The sequence below is a fragment of the Perca fluviatilis genome, chromosome 19 (genome assembly GCF_010015445.1).
Source record: "Perca fluviatilis chromosome 19, GENO_Pfluv_1.0, whole genome shotgun sequence".
NCBI lineage: Eukaryota > Metazoa > Chordata > Actinopteri > Perciformes > Percidae > Perca > Perca fluviatilis.
Window position 1 is genome coordinate 6,447,039 of NC_053130.1, and position 21,603 is coordinate 6,468,641.

The 21,603-nt window shown below is 36.0% G+C and overlaps 1 protein-coding gene across 2 annotated transcripts; it reads left to right on the forward strand.

Annotated features, from left to right (window-relative positions):
* Positions 1–105: 105 nt before the first annotated feature.
* Positions 106–20,190, forward strand: plekha3 (pleckstrin homology domain containing, family A (phosphoinositide binding specific) member 3). 2 transcript variants are annotated; one of them, XM_039783940.1, is made up of 9 exons: positions 106–445; positions 3,075–3,191; positions 4,755–4,904; positions 5,662–5,783; positions 6,228–6,332; positions 14,056–14,099; positions 17,805–17,899; positions 18,703–18,852; positions 19,138–20,190. In XM_039783940.1, the coding sequence occupies exons 1-9, from the start codon at positions 406–408 to the stop codon at positions 19,245–19,247; spliced, it is 933 nt and encodes a 310-aa protein (XP_039639874.1). In that variant the 5' UTR covers positions 106–405; the 3' UTR covers positions 19,248–20,190. The 2 variants fall into 2 exon arrangements, with proteins under 2 accessions (XP_039639874.1, XP_039639875.1); XM_039783941.1 differs by lacking the exon at positions 18,703–18,852 and having other exon boundaries at positions 107–445.
* Positions 20,191–21,603: the final 1,413 nt, after the last annotated feature.

Here is a 21,603-nt window from a genome sequence, read left to right on the forward strand (position 1 = left end):
AGTAGTAGTAGTAGTAGTAGTAGTATAACTAGAGAAACATAATTTCATTTTATTTCTATGACTATAAGCAAATACGTCAAATCTTTGATTCTCCTTGTGAAATGTCCCCACCAGTCTTCCGTAGAAAAGCTGCTGCTTTGTTGACATTTTTTTCCCTCTCATCAGCTTACTGCCCACAAGTTAGCTGGTTACTTTATGAACATCTTAGCACAAACAAACCCTCAGTATGACATTATCCTGCCAACGCTGCAGCCAGTCAGCTCGCAAAACCCCAAAACAGTTCACACATTTTTAGACAACCAGCAGCTCACGATGGGGGTTATTTTCTAACCCGCTGTCACTCGACAGAGAGCGGACGCTAGCTAGTTAGCTTGCTGCTTCAGTTAGCTAGCCTGCAGAGCAACCATGGAGGGGATTCTGTACAAATGGACAAATTACATGACCGGTGAGTCGTTTGTCTGTCTGTCTGTCTGTCTGTCTGTCTACCAGTCTTTCTGACCAGCCACAGACACAGTAACGGAATTATGAATCATGGTGTTTGTGTTAGCTAACACTTCTTACAGCTAGCCTGTCTAAAATCCTCCTCTAAGGGGAGACACTATACAGGCAAAAACATAATCTTTCAGTGTTGAGGTTTTGGGCTATTTAGCCTCCATAACATTTCTTTCAGATTATTAGTGGAAAGAAAACATTAATATATCTACAATTTGTGTCTGTAGATTTCTCCTAAATACACCAAAAGCTAACGGATTCATTTGCATAATTAAACAACAAACATTCCAGAAAACTTGTAATACAAAAAAATAATTGTCGTTATGTAAGTAACGTTAATCAACTGGGGAAGTTTAATGGTGATATCTATGAGTTAAAATGTTTTAACCTTTTTTAACCTCTAGTGTCAAGATGTCTGAATTTTGCAGTCCAAATTTTAAATCTCCAAGTATAATTTCCCTTCTGTTTATTTCAACATATATTTAACCCTCTGGGTCTGAGGGTGTTTTCAGACACCGATGATTTTGGCATACTCTGATATTGTTGTCAGTAATTTGAACAAATGTAAGCAGTATTTTCAAAGTATTTTGACTTTTTTCTATTCAGCACAAGTTCAGCTACAATAATGTCTAAGTAGAATGTATTTCACGATTGTACCTTCTTCTTTCTTTTTTTTAAATAACTGTTAAATAAACAAGTTTGTAAAAAGTAATTTTAGAAGTCTGCTGGAAGTTGTGAAAAAACCCAGTGTGACAAACTGTTTTGGTCACATTGGGGTGATTGTGTGAAGTCTCAGCTATGTGACAAGCTCACTGTCATCTGCTCCAAATATAGCTGCTATTGCTGCTATATGACATGACATTGTGTAGGCTAGTGATAGAAATATAAAGCAACCTTACCTTACCTGACCTTAATAAATAATAGTGGTAGAGGACAAAATATACACTGCTTGTGACTTTAATGACAGGTCTCTATAAACTGCTTTCTGTCAGCTGTGAATGAGATGAGATGTTGTCATGAATCAACTCAAAGCCCAGACAAAATATTAAAAGACTAAAGGATTAAAGTGAAAACAACGTATTTACCTCAGCTGCCAACGACCGGAATAAATTACAAAAAACCTTAAGGGCCCTATCTTGCAGCCGGCGCAGCGCAAAGCCCGACGCAAGTTTCTTTGCTAGTTTAAGACCGACTCAGTTGTCAATTTCCCGTACAGCGCCCGCGTCGTTTAAATAGCAAATGCACCTGCTCCCATCTGTGCGTCCGTGCTGGTCTTACAGGGAGGTGTGTTCAGGTGCATTATGGGTGTATTGCTATCTTGAGGCAGCGGGAAGTGATTGTGTCATTGACCAACAAAAACCTGGTCTCAAATCAGTAACGCAGCATTTCATTGTTATTTTAACAGCAAATTAGTAAAATGCTCCTAGGCTTATACACAGCGCGCACACACTATGCTTGTTACACACACACACACACACACACACAGGGAAGCGCAGCAGCACACAAACATGCAAAAGATTACAAATAAAAATATGACTGTGCAAATCCGCCATCATAATAGCAATGCGCCAAGGTAGAAACGCGCCTGGCTTTTAAAGGGAATGGGAGATGACACTCTGATTGGTTTATTGCATGTTACGCCCAAAACACACCTATGAATTAATGAAGACACTAAGTACAACCCTTCTGAACCATGCGCCCGGACCCTTTCTTCTGCCGTCAAACCAGCAAAAGTGGATTTGGACACGCCCTAAACGCACCTGCGCCAGGCGCTTCACACCTTGCGCTTAGATCGTTAAAGTAGGGGCCTAAAACTTGAAACACTTATCCCACTCGCTGCAACCCGCAATAGTCACTTGTCTCTTATGCTCTATTGCATAGGGGCACATTCTCCCCTGCACTGCTGTCATGTTTGTTTAATGCTCTTTTGCACTATTCCATCTGCACAAACTGTATATAGACTCTGTACTACATTCAGTATTTTTACTTGGCCTATTGTATTAGTATTGTGTTACTACCATACCACTTAGATATCACCTTGTACAAACTGTATATCGACTCTTGACGATATCAAGATCGTCTTGATGTGTGTATTTTTGTAGATTCTTTATTATATATACCTGGTTTAATAAATGTTAAATAAATACATAAATAAAACTCATTAAACTGTACTCAAACATACTGTGAAACGTGTATTTCAGTATCATCAGTGGTGTGTGCGGAAAGCAAATCTAACAGAGCCCAACAGACAAACAAACCAAACAACTTTGCTGGCTGCAAGCACAGAGAAAGAACAGGAAGTGGGTTCAAGACTGTAATACAACCAGTTTGTATGAAACAATAGAATACAACATTAGAACAATATAAACTAATGTGCAGATTAATCAACAGTCAAATTAATCATTAGTTGAAACCATAGGATCCAGCATTTTGGTGCATCAATTTGAATCTGTCTGTTGTCAGTCTTCCAATTTTATGGAAGTGCAATACTGTGCTAAATATCTCTGAAATCTCCTATCATCTGACCAATGAAAGCTCCACACATTTGTCACTTAGGGTTTGAATGTGTTTTGTGTGCTCAGGCTGGCAGCCACGCTGGTTCGTCTTAGAGAATGGAGTCCTCTCTTACTACGACTGCGAGGACGACGTTGGTAAAGGAAGCAAAGGATCCATCAAGATGTCCGTGTGTGACATTAAAGGTCAGACCGCTGTTTAAAAATGCATGGCAGATGATTCCATTTGTTGACCCTGTACACCTATATTTGACTCTTAACGCTACATTGTGTAAGAATTTCTCCCATCTAGCAGTGAAATTGTATATGACAACCAACTGAATATTACTCTCTAGACCCTCCCATTCCGAGTGCGTTTTAACTCCTACCGTGGCCATATGCCAAGATTAGCATGGCTTCCAGTACGACTTTGTCCGTTCTGTATATTGTACGAGATTAATAGTGTAAGGCAATGTTTACAGCGTAGGCTACATATCTTTCTCCGTGAGCAGAGTCAGAGATCAGTTGATGCGACGGAGGTGCGAGGGAAAGCTAAAGGAAGAGGGAAATAAGGTAAAGAAAAACCAAAAGGCCGAGCCGGTGGCAGTGGATCGTTGAGACCTCCTAGGCAAAGAAAAACTAAAGAGAGACTCTCCAAATATGACGAGGAGAGAAGCAACGGAGGTTTGTGTTTTTAATCTATTTCTCTAAGCAGTATGAACAATCATGTCAATGAAACCGAAATTAGCTCTTAGTATCTCCATCGTTTAGCTGCCAGGGAAATCACAAGCTTATGCACAACCATGCTATAGTTAGCCAAGCAACTATAAAACTTTGAATTTACACAAATGGGCTGAATTAGCCTACCTGTCGAGTAGAAAGCAGGCAACTTCGGCGTCCCTTTTTAAAATCCTTGCTCCTTATGAGCTCTTTCCATCTTGGAAAAGCCACCCCAATATTAACTTTGGTCTTGTTGCTTTGCCTGTCGCGTTGTCGTTTTTAATTCTCTTTTTCGCTTCCTTGGCGTTACATGTCCTAGGGAATAGGCGTGATCCTCCATCTTCAGCAGGCTTTCAAATCTGCCGGCAGTCACGAGTAATCTCCCGGCTGGCATTCGTTACGGTTCCACTGAGTGTAAAAGCGCGCAAGGCGGCGGTATGTCCCTCTTCGACTAATGTATTTTAAAGATGGCGGCGCAACATGGCGGACGACTCGCTCGTATTCTGCCTGATTCTGAATGTCAGATTCTACGCTCACGAGAATACTTTGATTAGTTGGTGGAAGTAATTACACATGGATGAGCACATATTTGTGAAAGAACAAAGGTTTTTTTTGCTAAGAATCACCAAAAATAATTACACAATGGAGCTTTAACCCCCCCCACCCTCCCCGTAGTGTCTAGTCACTACACTTGCACTAACCTTTATCCTGGACTTTACATCTGCCCATTGCATTTACTATATATTCTTTGCAGATTTTGCACTCAACCCATTCATCCTCTTTTTTTCCTTATGCAACTGTTATTTTTGTATATGTAGATATTTGTTTTTCTATATTTGTTTATTTCATATTAATGTTTAATATGTTTGTTTGTTTGTTTGTTTGTTTATGTATGCACCTTTCACCAAGGCAGATTCCACATACGTGTGCTCATTGTGGCAATAAAACCTATTCTGATTCTGATTCTGATACCTCCCGTGTCCTCACTCATGGTACTAAACCATTTTGCTATATGCATCCAGCACACGCTGTTTATGTTTTATGTTTCAGTTCATCCGACAGATCCAACGCGCCTGGAGTTGATAATCCCCGGCGAGCAGCATTTCTACGTCCGAGCTGTGAACTCTGCAGAGAGACAGCGGTGGCTGGTGGCTTTAGGCTCGTCCAAGGCTGGAACACTGGACAGTCACAAACACAAAGGTACACAGAGTTTGTATTTAAGTCTGTCCGTCTGCCACGTCTGTGTTTTGATCCTCTTTCTGTAGGAAAATCACTTTAAAACGAATGGGGGGGGACACCTGTTTGTAAGACAGTTTAGCTTGTGACCTCTCTTGCATTTTGTTCTCATAATGGTGTTTGTATTGGTGTGTGAAGATATTTTCCTTTCATTTTAAACCAAAAGGGAATTTCAAATAACAATTTGTGATGCCATTATATCACTTCTACTGTAAAGTAGAAATAAACTGATATATATATATATATATATATATATATATATATATTTTTATATATATATATATATATATATATATTATATATATATATATATATATATATATATATATAACTGTTATTTTAGCACTAGCAGTTAATAAGAAAAAAACAGGTAAGATAAATCAAATGTAAAATACTGTACATTGTGTGTTTAAGTAGTATTTAATTATATAAGCCGGTATTCAAATGGGAAGGCCTGTAGTTAATAGAGGCCATATAAAAAATGTAATGTACACACAGACATTGTTTAAGCTACAATTGATTAATCCCACTTGTTTCCAAAGATATTATTTAAAAAGCTTGTGCTGGTTTTATTAATAGTGAGGTGAAAATGTTGCTGACATAAATGCCACACAGTCTCAATTCTAATAGAAAATTTCTGTCTCTATTTCTGAGTGCAGATTTACCTCTTCAGGATGTTTTTAAAAAGGTATTTGAACTGTCTGTGTGCGTCTGTTGCTAGGTCCAGACTGTCTGAAGACAAAGATGTCTGAACTTCGTCTGTACTGCGACCTCCTTGTCCAGCAGGTCCAAACGATCCAATCACAGCACACGGCCGACACAGAGGAAACGCCCACCTCGGAGGTGACCCCAAACTCATTCAGTCACATCCTTATTTCCACAAAGTTAGACTTATAACTACATCATTTTTTTAGATAATGTTTATTAGGGATAAGTTTGTAGGTTCAGTTTTCGTTTTGAAGAGCAAATCCGTTTGCTGAAATACTTTTAGTGTAAGTGATGCAGTAGCAGCTACTTTAATCAGCATGGTGGCCTAATGGTTAGCACTGTGGTCACACATCAAGAAGGTTCTGGGTACGAATCCAGGTCGTTCCGGGCCTTTCTGTATACCAGGTTCTCCAGTCAGTGCCCTTGATCAAGGCACTGGCTCAGATCTGGAGTTGGTCTGCGGGCGCTGTGATTGGCTACCCACTGCTCCCTTGAGGGATGGGTTAAACCTTTTAAATGAATTCATATTCTCTCTCTCTCTCTCTCTCTCTCTCTCTCTCTCTGTCTCTGTCTCTGCAGGCCTCTCTCCTCAGTGCAACCTGTTCAACTTTCATTAAGACTTTGGAGGAGTGTATGACCCTCGCCAACCAGAGTTTGACCCCTGACCTTCGACCTCCTGAAAGGGTTATTACACTTTCTTTAACTCATTTAAGTACAATAAGTCTACACAGATGAGTTTTGGTGATATTGAAAAATGATTGGTACAAGAAGAACCTGCAGTCAAAATGTTATTGTTGAAAAATGCACTGAATAATTCCTCTTTAAACCATTGTTACTGTCCAGGAAAGCCAACTGAACTTTTACTCAAGTACTGTACATAAGTACATTTTGAGGTAGTTGTACTTCACTTGAGTATTTTCATTTAATGCTACTTTATACTTCTACTCCACTACATTTATTTGATAACTTTGGTAACAAGTTACTTTGCAGATTCAGATTATTAATAGAAAATATGAATACACTAATATATTATGATGTGTTATTATGGATTAAGCTACCCAGCAGTAGCCCCACTGGCTGCAACATTAGTAAGGATTTATAATCCAATAATATATAAATCGTTCTGAAATGTACCATTCTGCATAATGAATACTTTTACTTTTGGTACTTAAAATATGTTACTCTTGGTACTTTAAATATATTTTGATGCCAACATTTATGTACTTTTACTTAAGAGTTTGAAGGCAGGATTTTTACTTGTAACAGAGTGTTTTTACACTGCAATTATTTAACTTCTTAAGTAAAATATCTAGTACTTCTTCCACTTCATGGGGCTTACTAATACTGGATGTTTGAGGCCAATTCAGTTATTAATATTTGTTGAGTTTTTAAAAACATATTATAGATGGTTTTTTTTTACATACCGTAAAGACATAAACAACATTTTTGATTTAAATCCCTTTAATTTGAGTATTAGAGAATTGTGACCAAGATACTATAAACCCCAGAGATGATTTACTGACATTAAAGGCAAATTATGTATCTTTATTATTTGCTCTAACTGCCCAAGTTGTTTGCACATTATGAAAAACATTTTCCACAGACTTGAAAATTACCCAAACTATTCAATCACAATGAACACAGAGCTTTAATTTGCTTCAGGCTAGGTTTCTTGTTTGCTGTTATCTCTTTGTTAGTTTTTCTTTTCCATGCAGTGCACACACATTATGTAAAGCTCTGCTTAAAATCAATCCTTCACCATTATCAGACGCCTGAAGGCTGAAATGAAGTTCTCTGCAAGAAAACTCAATAATGCCAGTAAGAAATCAAATTAAATAGGTGTGCATTGTAAAATGATCGACTCAATTAGGTGTTAGTCATAGTATAGTATGTCGAAAAACGTCATAGTATAGTATGTCAAAAAAAGTCATAATATAGTATGTCGGAAAAAAGTCATAGTATAATATGTCGAAAAAAAGTAATAGTATAGTATGTTGAAAAAAGTCATAGTATAGTATGTTGAAAAAAAGTCAAAGTATAGTATGTTGGAAAAAAGTCATAGTATAGTATGTCGAAAAAAATTCATAGTACAGTATGTCGGAAAAAAGTCATAAAAAAGTCATAGTATAGTATGTCCATATTCTTTGTATTTGTTAGTTTTTCTTTTCCATGCAGTGCACAGACATTATGTAAAGCTCTGCTTAAAATCAATCCTCCACCATTATCCCAGGCATAGCTGAAATGAAGTTCTGCGCAAGAAAACTCAATAATGCCAGTAAGAAATCAAATTAAATAGGTGTGCATTGTAAAATGATGGACTCAATTAGGTGTTAGTCATAGTATAGTATGTCGAAAAAAGTCATATTATAGTTTGTTGAAAAAAGTAATAAAAAAGTCATAGTATAGTCAAAAAAATTCATAGCATAGTATGTTGAAAAAGTCATAAAAAAGTCATAGTATAGTATGTCAAAAAAGTCATAGTATTGTATGTCGGAAAAAAGTCATAGTATAGTATGTCAAAAAAGTCATAGTATAGTATGTCAAAAAATTCATAGTATAGTATGTCGGAAAAAGTCAATAGTATAATATGTCCAAAAAAGTCATAGTATAGTATGTCCAAAAAAGTCATAGTATAGTATGTCGGAAAAAGTCATAGTATAGTATGTCGGAAAAAAGTCATAGTATAGTATGTCGGAAAAAGTCATAGTATAGTATGTCAAAAAAGTCATAGTATAGTATGTCGGAAAAAGTCATAGTATAGTATGTCAAAAAAGTCATAGTATAGTATGTCGATATTCTTTGTATTTGTTAGTTTTTCTTTTCCATGCAGTGCACACACATGTAAAGCTAGTATGTGTCAAGTAGTATAGTATGTCAAAAAAGTCATAGTATTGTATGTCCGAAAAAAGTCATAGTATAGTATGTCAAAAAAGTCATAGTATAGTATGTCAAAAAATTCATAGTATAGTATGTCGGAAAAAGTCAATAGTATAATATGTCCAAAAAAGTCATAGTATAGTATGTCAAAAAATTCATAGTATAGTATGTCGGGAAAAAAGTCATAGTATAATATGTCCAAAAAAGTCATAGTACAGTATGTCGGAAAAGTCATAGTATAGTATGTCGGAAAAAAGTCATAGTATAGTATGTCGGAAAAAGTCATAGTATAGTATGTCCAAAATAGTCATAGTATAGTATGTCCAAAATAGTCATAGTATGTCGGAAAAAAGTCATAGTATAGTATGCTGGAAAAAAGTCAAAGCATAGTATGTTGGAAAAAAGTCATAGTATAGTATGTCGAAAAAAATTCATAGTACAGTATGTCGGAAAAAAGTCATATGTCGATATTCTTTGTATTTGTTAGTTTTTCTTTTCCATGCAGTGCACAGACATTATGTAAAGCTCTGCTTAAAATCAATCCTCCACCATTATCAGACGCCTGAAGGCTGAAATGAAGTTCTCTGCAAGAAAACTCAATAATGCCAGTAAGAAATCAAATTAAATAGGTGTGCATTGTAAAATGATGGACTCAATTAGGTGTTAGTCATAGTATAGTATGTCGAAAAAAGTCATAGTATAGTTTGTTGAAAAAAGTAATAAAAAAGTCATAGTATAGTCAAAAACATTCATAGCATAGTATGTTGAAAAAGTGATAAAAAAGTCATAGTATAGTATGTCAAAAAAGTCATAGTATAGTATGTCGGAAAAAGGTCATAGTATAATATGTCCAAAGAAGTCATAGTATAGTGTGTCGAAAAAAGTCATAGTATTGTTTGTTGAAAAAAGTAATAAAAAAGTCCTAGTCAAAAAAATTCATAGCATAGTATGTTGAAAAAGTCATAAAAAAGTCATAGTATAGTATGTTGAAAAAAGTCATAGTATAGTATGTCAAAAAAGTCATAGTATAGTATGTCGGAAAAAGTCAGTATAGTATGTCGGAAAAAAGTCATAGTATAATATGTCGGAAAAAGTCATAGTATAGTATGTCAAGAAAGTCATAGTATGTCGGAAAAAGTCATAGTATAGTATGTCAGAAAAAGTCATAGTATAGTATGTCGAAAAAGTCATAGTATAGTATGTCCAAAAAAGTCATAGTATAGTATGTCGGAAAAAGTCATAGTATAGTATGTCGAAAAAGTCATAGTATAGTATGTCCAAAAAAATCATAGTATGTCGGAAAAAAATCATAGTATGTCGGAAAAAAGTCATAGTATAGTATGTCGGAAAAAATCATAGTATAGTATGTCGGAAAAAAATCATAGTATAGTATGTCGGGAAAAAGTCATAGTATAGTTTGTTGAAAAAAGTAATAAAAAAGTCATAGTATAGTCAAAAAAATTCATAGCATAGTATGTTGAAAAAGTGATAAAAAAGTCATAGTATAGTATGTCAAAAAAAACTAGTATAGTATATAGTATGTCGGAAAAAGGTCATAGTATAATATGTCCAAAGAAGTCATAGTATAGTGTGTCGAAAAAAGTCATAGTATTGTTTGTTGAAAAAAGTAATAAAAAAGTCCTAGTCAAAAAAATTCATAGCATAGTATGTTGAAAAAGTCATAAAAAAGTCATAGTATAGTATGTTGAAAAAAGTCATAGTATAGTATGTCAAAAAAGTCATAGTATAGTATGTCGGAAAAAGTCAGTATAGTATGTCGGAAAAAAGTCATAGTATAATATGTCGGAAAAAGTCATAGTATAGTATGTCAAGAAAGTCATAGTATGTCGGAAAAAGTCATAGTATAGTATGTCGGAAAAAGTCATAGTATAGTATGTCGAAAAAGTCATAGTATAGTATGTCCAAAAAAGTCATAGTATAGTATGTCCAAAAAAGTCATAGTATAGTATGTCGGAAAAAAGTCATAGTATAGTATGTTCGAAAAAGTCATAGTATAGTATGTCCAAAAAAATCATAGTATAGTATGTCGGAAAAAGTCATAGTATAGTATGTCGGAAAAAGTCATAGTATAGTATGTCGGAAAAAAATCATAGTATAGTATGTCGGAAAAAAATCATAGTATAGTATGTCGGAAAAAGTCATAGTATAGTATGTCGGAAAAAAATCATAGTATAGTATGTCGGAAAAAAGTCATAGTATAGTATGTCCAAAAAGTCATAGTATGTCCTAAAAAGTGATAGTATAGTATGTCGGAAAAGTGATAGTATAGTATGTCGGGAAAAGTCATAGTATAGTATGTCGGAAAAAGTCATAGTATAGTATGTTGGAAAAGTCATAGTATAGTATGTTGGAAAAGTCATAGTATAGTATGTCGGAAAAAGTCATAGTATAGTATGTCGAAAAAGTCATAGTATAGTATGTCGAAAAAGTCATAGTATAGTATGTCGGAAAAGTCATAGTATAGTATGTCCAAAAAAGTCATAGTATAGTATGTCGAAAAAGTCATAGTATAGTATGTCGAAAAAGTCATAGTATAGTATGTCCAAAAAAGTCATAGTATAGTATGTCCAAAAAGTCATAGTATAGTATGTCCAAAAAAGTCATAGTATAGTATGTCGGAAAAAGTCATAGTATAGTATGTCGGAAAAAAGTCATAGTATAGTGTGTCGAAAAAAAGTCAGTATAGTATGTCGGAAAAAGTCATATAGTATGTTGAAAAAAAGTCATAGTATAGTATGTCGGAAAAAGTCATAGTATAGTATGTTGAAAAAAAGTCATAGTATAGTATGTCGGAAAAAGTCATAGTATAGTATGTTGAAAAAAAGTCATAGTATAGTATGTCGGAAAAAGTCATAGTATAGTATGTTGAAAAAAAGTCATAGTATAGTATGTCGGGAAAAGTCATAGTATAGTATGTTGCCAAAAAAGTCATAGTATAGTATGTCGAAAAAAGTCATAGTATAGTATGTCGAAAGAAGTCATAGTATAGTATGTCGGAAAAGTCATAGTATAGTATGTCGAAAAAGTCATAGTATAGTATGTCGGGAAAAAGTCATAGTATAGTATGTCGGAAAAAAGTCATAGTATAGTATGTCGGAAAAAGTCATAGTATAGTATGTCGGGAAAAAGTCATAGTATAGTATGTTTGGGAAAAAGTCATAGTATAGTATGTCCAAAAAAGTCATAGTATAGTATGTCGGAAAAAGTCATAGTATAGTATGTCAAAAAAGTCATAGTATAGTATGTCGGAAAAAGTCATAGTATAGTATGTTGAAAAAAAGTCATAGTATAGTATGTCGGAAAAAGTCATAGTATAGTATGTTGAAAAAAAGTCATAGTATAGTATGTCGGAAAAAGTCATAGTATACTATGTCCAAAAAAGTCATAGTATAGTATGTCGGAAAAAAGTCATAGTATAGTATGTCGGAAAAAAGTCATAGTATAGTATGTCGGAAAAAAGTCATAGTATAGTATGTCGGGAAAAAGTCATAGTATAGTATGTCGGGAAAAAGTCATAGTATAGTATGTTGGGAAAAAGTCATAGTATAGTATGTCCAAAAAAGTCATAGTATAGTATGTCGGAAAAAGTCATAGTATAGTATGTCAAGAAAGTCATAGTATAGTATGTCGTAAAAAGTCATAGTATAGTACAGGGGTCGGCAACCTTTTTGATATGAAGTGCCCTTTTCAAAATTTCTTGTTTATTAGTGTGCCATGTCAACATTAAGTTTAATTATGACATCACATCAAAATGTAATATCCAGGGAATCTGTAATTTTATTCCATAGGAACATTTGATAACATTTATTTCTCATAATCAGGACCTTGTAATTATTATTATTGTATATTATTATTCTGATTATGGAAACATGGTTTTAGGTAGTAGGTTTTGGTGGAAAATGGGCTGACAAAAATATCACTGTCAAAGAGCCTGAAGCCCAGCTTTAATGATGAATGGACTGATAAGCAGGTCCTGTATGCCTCATTTTCAATGAAACGATGCTGTGGCAAAATAATAATAACACAACCGGCATCATTATCAAGAATGAAGAACACAAACATAACAACTGAGTCATTCATGTGCATATTAAGTAGCCACATGTATTTGTTTTGGTCTTATAATGCGTCCATATTTACCGATCCAGCGGAGAATTTGTCCAAATTTCAAGATTCCCTGCAAACTAAGATAAACAGACTACAAACCGACACCTTTTGTTTTAGCTTGTTTTGTAAAAATTCGCTTTTTTCAGAGTAGAGCTGTGTTTGCATAAAACCGAGCGGTGGACTGAGACAGACAGAGCAGATTGAAATATCACTTTCTACATGTTTATGCCGGTCTACACAGGTGATTGCATTGATAAGTATTGTATTTTAACTCCCGAAAGGTTTTAATGTAGCCTACTTACAGAGAAGAGACTAGCGTGAGTTCATCTGCCCCAGCGGGCGTGGGTAATCCTCTCTGTATTGTTCCCAGTCAGAGATAGGAGTCAATCAAACTACCGTAAATAACAGGTCGCGCAACTGTGAATGTTGTAATTTGGCATGCGGATGAGAGAGTGCTTCAGCATTTCAACCATGATTTCAACACATCAATAACTCTCTTGCACACATATTGCCAGCGTGCCATTGGTTAAGGTCCCGCGTGCCCATGGTGGCACGCGTGCCTAAGGTTGCCGACCCCTGGTATAGTATGTCGAAAAAAATCATAAAAAAGTCATAATATAGTGTGTCGAAAAAAGGCATAGTATAGTGTGTCGTAAAAAGTCATAAAAAAGGCATAGTGTAGGATGTCGTAAAAAGTCATAAAAAAGGCATAGTATAGTGTGTTGTAAAAAAGTAATAAAGAATTCATAGTATAGTATGTCGAAAAAAGTCGTAGTATAGTATGTCGAAAAAAATCATAAAAAAGTCATAGTATAGTGTGTCGAAAAAAGGCATAGTTATAGTGTGTCGTTAAAAGTCGTAAAAAAGTAATAAAGAATTCATAGTATAGTATGTCGAAAAAAATCATAAAAAAGTCATAGTATAGTGTGTCGAAAAAAGGCATAGTATAGTATGTCGAATAAAGTAATAAAAAAGTCATAGTATAGTGTCGTAAAAAAGTAATGAATTCATAGTATAGTATGTCGAAAAAAGTCGTAGTATAGTATGTCGAAAAAAATCATAGTATAGATCTCGAAAAAAATCATAGTATAGATGTCGAAAAAAATCATAGTATAGATGTCGAAAAAAATCATAGTATAGATGTCTTAAAAAGTCATAGTTTAGTATGTCATAAAAATATAGTGCGTGATAAAAATATTAAAAGTCACACTAGTTATTTAGAAGAAACAGAGGAAACATTTTCTGCTTGTTGCTGCTGCCCAGTTTTTTATTTATTTTATTATTACATGCTGATTTCATAAAACGGACACATTCAGGAAGCGGCAGGACTGTGGACATCCTACACTAACAAATACTGCTGTACTAACAAACGTGCTCTATTCTGTCTTTGTGTATGTCTGCTCAGACGAAGAGGTCAATCAGTCACCCTGGAACATACAGCTTTGACAGGTGAGTTGAATACATGCATATTTTGGGTAACACTTTACTTGAAGGTATCTACATAAGAGTTACATGACACAGTCATGACACATGAACCCTAACTCTAACCCTATATGCACATTTTAAACTCCATGGTTCTGAAAATGTTCAAAGCATGGGCCTGGAGAGTAACAAGACCTGGACCACGGCTCAGCGTCGGGCAGCGGAGAGGAAGTGGATCCATCTTTTAAAAACCATAGACCCTACGGGTTTAAATGAAAAATATTAAAATGGATCCACTTCTCTTTTTAACCCAAGTTTTACAGGGTATTTTTAGAAATATTTCCTCCCACTGCTCTGGTCTCTCTCCTCTCTCTCCCCAGGTTTTATCTGGACCTCCTCTGTAGCGCATTATACCCGACCTTTCTTTTCCTTTCCTGCTTTTTCCATCTTTTTCTATTTTAAATGACTTTTTATTGTTTATGGTTAATAACTATTTATTGTAAAACAATTTTTATTATTTAATTTGCTTTATTTTTAATATTTCTTTTATATATTTAATTCCTTTATGGCAGGTTTTTTTTCCATTTTTTACTATTCTTCCCTTTCGGGGGTTTGAATCTATTCCTACAGAGGAGGTCCTACCCAATACCTTGGTTTTATTTATTTTAATAAATATTTTGAAGATGCCTTGGTTTTCCTTTTATAACTTTTATTCTGTCTTACTTACATTTTAAGAATTTTATTGGATTTTTTGTCTGTCTCTAATATATAATCTATATTTATTATTATTATTATTATTATTATTATTATTATTTATTATTTTTTTACGAATTGAATTACTTGCCTCAAGATTTTAGCATAACTATACACATGCCATTGGTTTTATGCATTTTTTACTAACAGTTTGGTTTTATTTATATGATGTATTTTAAATTGTTATTTATTGTGTGGCACTTTCTTATTTACTTATTTTTTTTAACTTCTTAAAGTTAAACTTCTTTAACATAGCACTTATTATTAACCCTGAATGGTATGTGTATGGATATTTTTAACCTCAAGAGCAAGTAACGCTGACAGTATTTAATTTTTCAATTTAAATAACATGGTTTTAAGATTATAATAGTTTATATTTTATATGGGGACACCAGGCTTTTTATAATTTTATTTATCACACGACTGTTTTTTTTTTTTATATATATATATATTTATTTAAAATATTTTTAATTTAAATTTTTATAATCTTCTGGGAGAGACAACGGAGTTGTTGTGGAGTTGACCTTTTATTCAAAGTTTTAAATTCCCGCTGTCCTTCCTTTCCAGTGGTTCTTTTAACCTCCTTTTAATATCAAAACAAACCCCCCTAATAACTTTATTTGTACAGCACTTGTCATTGCAAAGATGCAGCTTAAAGTGTCTTTCAAAACAGGATTAAATGTTAAACAAACAATAACAATACTATAAACCATTAAAAACAATAACAATAAAACCAACTGCAACAATTATATTAATAGAAAACATAACAATGTAAGAGACAAGGTAGGATTACCCCAAATTAAAAGAAAAATGAAATGCATTTCATTTCTAGGAGACTTCCGGGTGGATCCGGTTTATTCAAACTGTAAGGCAAGGCAAGGCAGTTTTATTTATATAGCACATTTCAGCACAAGGCAACTCAAAGTGCTTTACACAAAACATCAATCGTTAAAAAACAAAGAGCAAAATAGGGATCAAAAATAAGAATAAAAATATTAACAAATTCAAATTTAATACTATATAAGATACATAAATAAAAATCATAGTTCAGTATAACAATTAATACGAGAATAAAAATCCAAAAATAAAATTTACAGTTCCGTATTAAAATTTAATACGAGATGAAATACAAGTTCACTGTTCAGTATAAAAAATTAACAAAAAACATAATCAAAAAGAAAGGTCTTCAGCCTTGATTTAAAAGAGCGGAGAGTTGGGGCGGACCTGCAGTTTTCTGGTATTTTGTTCCAGATATGTGGAGCATAAAAACTGAACGCTGCTTCTCCCTGTTTAGTTCTGACTCTGGGGACCACGAGCAGTCCTGTCCCAGACGACCTGAGAGGTCTGGGTGGGTAAAGCCATTTAGGGATTTATAAACCAGCATAAGTATTTTAAAATCAATTCTTTGAGGCACAGGAAGCCAATGTCAAGTCTTTAAAACTGGAGTGATATGATCCACTTTTTTTGTCCTAGTGAGAACTCTTGCTGCAGAATTCTGAATCAGCTGCAGCTGTCTAATTAGTTTTTTAGGCAGTCCTGTAAGGACGCCATTACAGTAGTCAAGTCTACTAAAGATAAAAGCATGGACCAGTTTTTCCAAATTCTGCTGAGACATAAGTCCTCTAATTCTTGATATATTCTTAAGATGGTAATAGGCTGATTTTGTTATTGTCTTAATGTGACTAATGTGTCAGCTCAGAATCCATAACAACACCAAGATTTTTTGCTTTGTCTGTTGTTTTTAACAGTGCCGTTTGAAGCTGTGCACTGACTTTCAGTTTCTCTTCTTTTGCTCCAAAAACAACCACCTCAGTTTTTTCTTCATTTAATTTAAACCAACTTCCAAACCGATCTGCTCGCCAAATATGTAAAGAAAAGGCAACACGATGAATGACTTTTGGCATAATGCATGGCTGCTAGGATGTCTTAATGTATGGATTATTACTATTAACCATGGCCTCCAGGAGGCAGCATTGCAACACCTTGAATACAGCAGATTACACTGAATACTTCAGCCTTAAAAAATAGGATCTTAAAACTATAGTCAGTTTAATTGTTCACATCAACAATTAAGCAGGTTTTCTTTTAACAGCACTTATGGACAGGATTTGTTATAATGGTAAGTTTTAATTTCACAAGAATGAAATGTGTTTTTCAGTAGTTGAGATAATTAATACAGCTTTATAATACAGTTTCAGTATCACATGGTCTTATAGATGACCTTTTCGCTCTGACAGAAGACATTAATTACACGTATTAAATGTTTCTTGACCTTTTGTGGTTACATGTTGTGTTTTATGGAACGCTGTGGTAACATTTCGAGCCATGACATTATAGCGTAGGGGGAATATGAACAGAGAACAAGTCTGGATAATAACATTTTCATTGACATTTACAACCCAACTGTGATAGCTGCAGTAGTTTTGGCTGATTCTTCATCGGCTGCAGATGAAGGCGAGCATGTCGAGGTCAGGTGAATGAGAAACATTGTGACTCCTCCACCTCGAAATGTGCTGAATAAACTGTAGTGACCGTCCAAAGCTCTTGATCTGTTTTTTCTTACGTGCTTACTTTTTAACAAAAGTTTAAGAGGACTTTGAGCCGGCACAGTCTGTATGGAAACATTGCAACTCTTTTTATTCATCACTGAGAACTTTAATCTCCTCAGAGGGAGCAAACATCTCCTCCTTCACTTGGCCTCGCATGTGTTGTGACGTCGCGAGTGTTGTGAAATTTGGACAAAAAGACTACATCTATTTGTATTTACATGGATATTAACGTATAACTATTTGATACTCCTTAAGTAAACACAATGCAGGATGTCTATTTTATCCAAAACAAAAGATGTTTGATTAAGATGATCTTTGCAAATGTGTACATTGTCCTATAAAAAGATGTCTGGGGAAATAAACTTCATCTCTGACGCAGAAAACGGTAAAAGTTCCTATTTCATCATTATTTTCTTTTTTTCTCTCTCAGGTCAGGTGTTCCTAAGGAGTACTTGAGTGGAGGTCAAAGGTCAACTCAGCGCAGGAACCGGACGTGCTCCGACAGCTCCGTTTATGACACTGAGCGTAAGACACACTACCTTTTTTCTTTTTAAGAGCTTTTTTAAGACCCTTTCCAAACATTTTAAGAACTCATCGCCACTTTGAGTTCTAACCGGTTCCGTCAGCAACACACTACTATACATGGATTATAAGATAGCACGACTTCAACTTAGACTTCTAGTCTTTGTGGTGACTCCTTGGACTTGTACTATAGTATGCCATAAAAAAAGGCATCAGAATCAGAAATCAGTTTATTGCCAAGGATGTTTTCACATACAAGGAATTTGTCTGTGTTTGGTGCATAACAATAAACACAGTAAACAAAATACAAACATCTAAGCAAGTAGTTAAGAACAGTCAAGAGCCATAGATAAAATAAAAAAAAAAATTAACAAAAATATAAAAAGTAAGTACAATATATCTCTTTTAACAATGAAGAGCTGCACTTTTTTTTTTTTTTTGAAGGAGTGTACAAAGTGGTGATGGCGCAGTGGATATAACACATGCCTTTGGTGCGGGAGACCCGGGTTTGAATCCTCTGATATACATAGCAATTGTAAGTCGCTTTGGATAAAAGCGTCAGCTAAATGAAATGTAATGTAAAAGAAAATCACAGTATGATATATAGAGAACATGCACAGATACGATAGTCCAAAAGATGTGTGCGTTAATGTGACGCATTGTGCCAGATGTTGGGACTTTACGTTAATGTAACGTGTAGTGTCTATGGGGCGGGATGAGGGCCAGCTGCAGATGGTGTGAGGTTTTGGTCCTGTTGGACCTCAGCCTCCTGCCAGAGGGGAGTGGCTCAAACAGTTTGTGTCCAGGGTGGGAGATGTCGGCCACAATCTTTCCTGCCCGCCTCAGGGTCCTGGAGGCGTTGCAGATTGCAGCCAATCACCTTCTTCGCAGAGCGAATGATACGCTGCAGTCTGCCCTTGGCGTTGGCAGCAGCGTACCAGATGGTGATGGAGCAGGTAAGGATGGACTCAGTGTCGGCGGTGTAGACGTGCACCATCATTGTCGTTGACAAGTTGAACTGCAATAAACAACAAAGTCATAGTATGTATGTTTTCAAAAATGTCCTAAAAAAGTCAAGAATACTATGACTTTTATGACATTTTATGTGTCATAAAAAAATGTAGTCTGTCCTATCAGTCCAATCTCAATACTTCTTCTGCTAAATAAAAGCAGATCCTGAATAAAGACAACTCGCCTGCGAAAGCTGATGTGTGTATTCACTCCCTGTGTGTGTGTTCCAGGTATGCTGCCCGGTGTCAACGGTGACTCGTCTTCCATTCCTGAAGAGAGAGGAGGCGGCGTGAGCCCAAAGACCACGCTTACTGACACGGACACAGACCTGTCCATCTGAAGACCTGACGTCCATCGCAACCCTGCTGGACTCTTAGAGGACCAATTGACAGACATTTGATCTCCTCTAGGATTGTCCTCCTCGTACTTTTTCTCTGACGTCAGCTGGTTGCCAAACACACGCACTTTGGAATCATAATTCATCTTTTCCTGAAGGCTGTCTCGTGTTATGCGTTTCAGTTGCACAGCACACACTGGGGAGACAGAAAAGACAGCAGGAAAGAGCTGGACTTGAACCTGAGACAAAGGGAGGAAAAAGGTAGCCACATTTCACACTATGTACACACTCTTGGGGATGATGGTAGCCTTGGAGTTTGGATTTCCTGATACAGATCTGTGAACGAAGTGAATGAAAATAGTTGTTACTGTTCTGAGTGGCAACCAGATTAGGACTGTGATGTTGTAGTAGGCAGCTCCCCTGGCACGGTATCATTAAGAAAAACTGGATTAATTGTTCACTGCTTTAAATGGACCCGATAATATGCAGGAAGTGTTGAATTTTGGAGGTCATGTCTTCTGAGGTTTGTTTTCGTGGCGTTTTGATGGGATGTTGAAATCAAAAGCATCTTCTCGTATAATATTTTCTGCTTTTTCCCCCCCACATACTCAAGAACTTGCCTAACTTTTTCTTTCCTTGGAAACTTGCCAAGCATCTTCTACATTCTTCTTCCAGGCCAGTTGCCTCTAGCTCTCTTCCCGTCAGCTTCTCATCTTTGATGTTGTCAGTAGTGACGTAGGCGGAGGATGAAACCAGACTGATAAAACGGCGTCTCTGAAGGTTCCTGAAGCTACTTATCTCTGCCACAGTATACTCCCAGAGAGCTGAGGCTCTTCAGATGCCAATTTTTTTGCACAAATCTAATACATTAAAGGTCCCATGGCATGAAAATGTCACTTTATGAGTTTTTTTAACATTAATATGCGTTTCCCCCAGCCTGCCTATGGTCCCCCAGTGGCTAGAAATGGTGATAGGTGTAAACCGAGCCCTGGGTATCCTGCTCTGCCTTTGAGAAAATGAAAGCTCAGATGGGCCGATCTGGAATCTTCTCCTTATGAGGTCATAAGGAGCAAGGTTACCTCCCCTTTCTCTGCTTTGCCCACCCAGAGAATTTGGCCCACCCACGAGAGAGAGACATCATGGCTTTCAAATGAGCAAAGTGGCAGTTCGTCAAGGCCACACCCCTCTCCACCTTGCCCCCCCCCCTCTCCTCCTCAATAGCTACAGAAAGAAATGGCACATCCTAAGCAAAGCTCATTGTGGGACTGGCTCTAGTGGCTGTAATTCTGCACCAAGGCAGAATTTCGGGAAAGAGACTTCCTATACAGTATAAGGGGACCACTAAGGTCTATATAAAAGAGACTTCAGATACAGTATTAGGGGACCACTGAGGCCTATATAAAAGCATCCAAAAAGCACCATGTCATGGGACCTTTAAATGCGCCATCATGCTTGTTCTCCATAGTTCATCTGGTCACACTCGGCTCCAGACTCCAGTTTGATCTGCAGCTCTTTGCTTAGGATAGGAAGTTTGTTTATGCCTCCTGCAGTCCAAAGAAAAGTCAGATCAGAGGAACAACGTTTCTAAATTACAGATAGGTGTGAATGTGTGCAAGTTACTGCCTTTTTATTGTTTGTATTTGAGCATTTTCTTGCCTTTTTTTTGGTGATGAATTCCAGCCAAACGTGAGCCTGAAAAGACAGAAAGTACGGTGGCCCTGAAAGATCAACGCACTGCAAGAAAGCAAATAGACAAAACAAACAAATTAAGAAACCCATTCAATATATTTTGTTCTGCTGCTTGTGTGTTGTCAATTTGTTGAGCATGTTTCCTTCATTTGATGGCGTTTTTGTCTATTTGCTTTCCTAAGTCGCCGTGTGTTGTGCTCTCAGAGCTGCCGTAAACAAGTGCTTTAATGAAGTGCATAAGTGAATACACTTTGGATGAGTTCAACAGTGTGTTCAGATGATGCCTTTTGCACACATGGTTAGTTAAAAAATGTTGTCTACGTTGCTGCACTTTCCCCTGCCAAAGCAAACATTAGTGGATCGCAGGACCTTTTTGAAGTGGATTAATCAGAACCAAAAACAAACATTTCAGTACCGTGAAAATACTGACAGGCATCCGCAAACTAAGCTACAATTTGTGAATCCAGTTCCCCATGTCTTGTAAACCTGCTTTGCTGTTTAAACATGCAGAAGACGTCATGTGAACGCACTCCGATTAAACACATCGTTACATAAACAATCTTCAACAGTGACTCAAACGAGAAGCCACACTGATCTTGTTTGTGTTTCTTATGGAGAGAGATGTACTGTGGTAGGATTTTATATGGAAAACCTTCACCAATAAACACAG

Bases quoted from the DNA above. Each gene is read 5' to 3' on its own strand.
- plekha3 (XM_039783940.1), top strand. From the start codon at position 406: ATGGAGGGGATTCTGTACAAATGGACAAATTACATGACCG. The intron at 446-3,074 runs GTGAGTCGTTTG...TTGTGTGCTCAG, and splicing joins ATGGACAAATTACATGACCG to GCTGGCAGCCACGCTGGTTC. The intron at 3,192-4,754 runs GTCAGACCGCTG...TTTATGTTTCAG, and splicing joins GTCCGTGTGTGACATTAAAG to TTCATCCGACAGATCCAACG.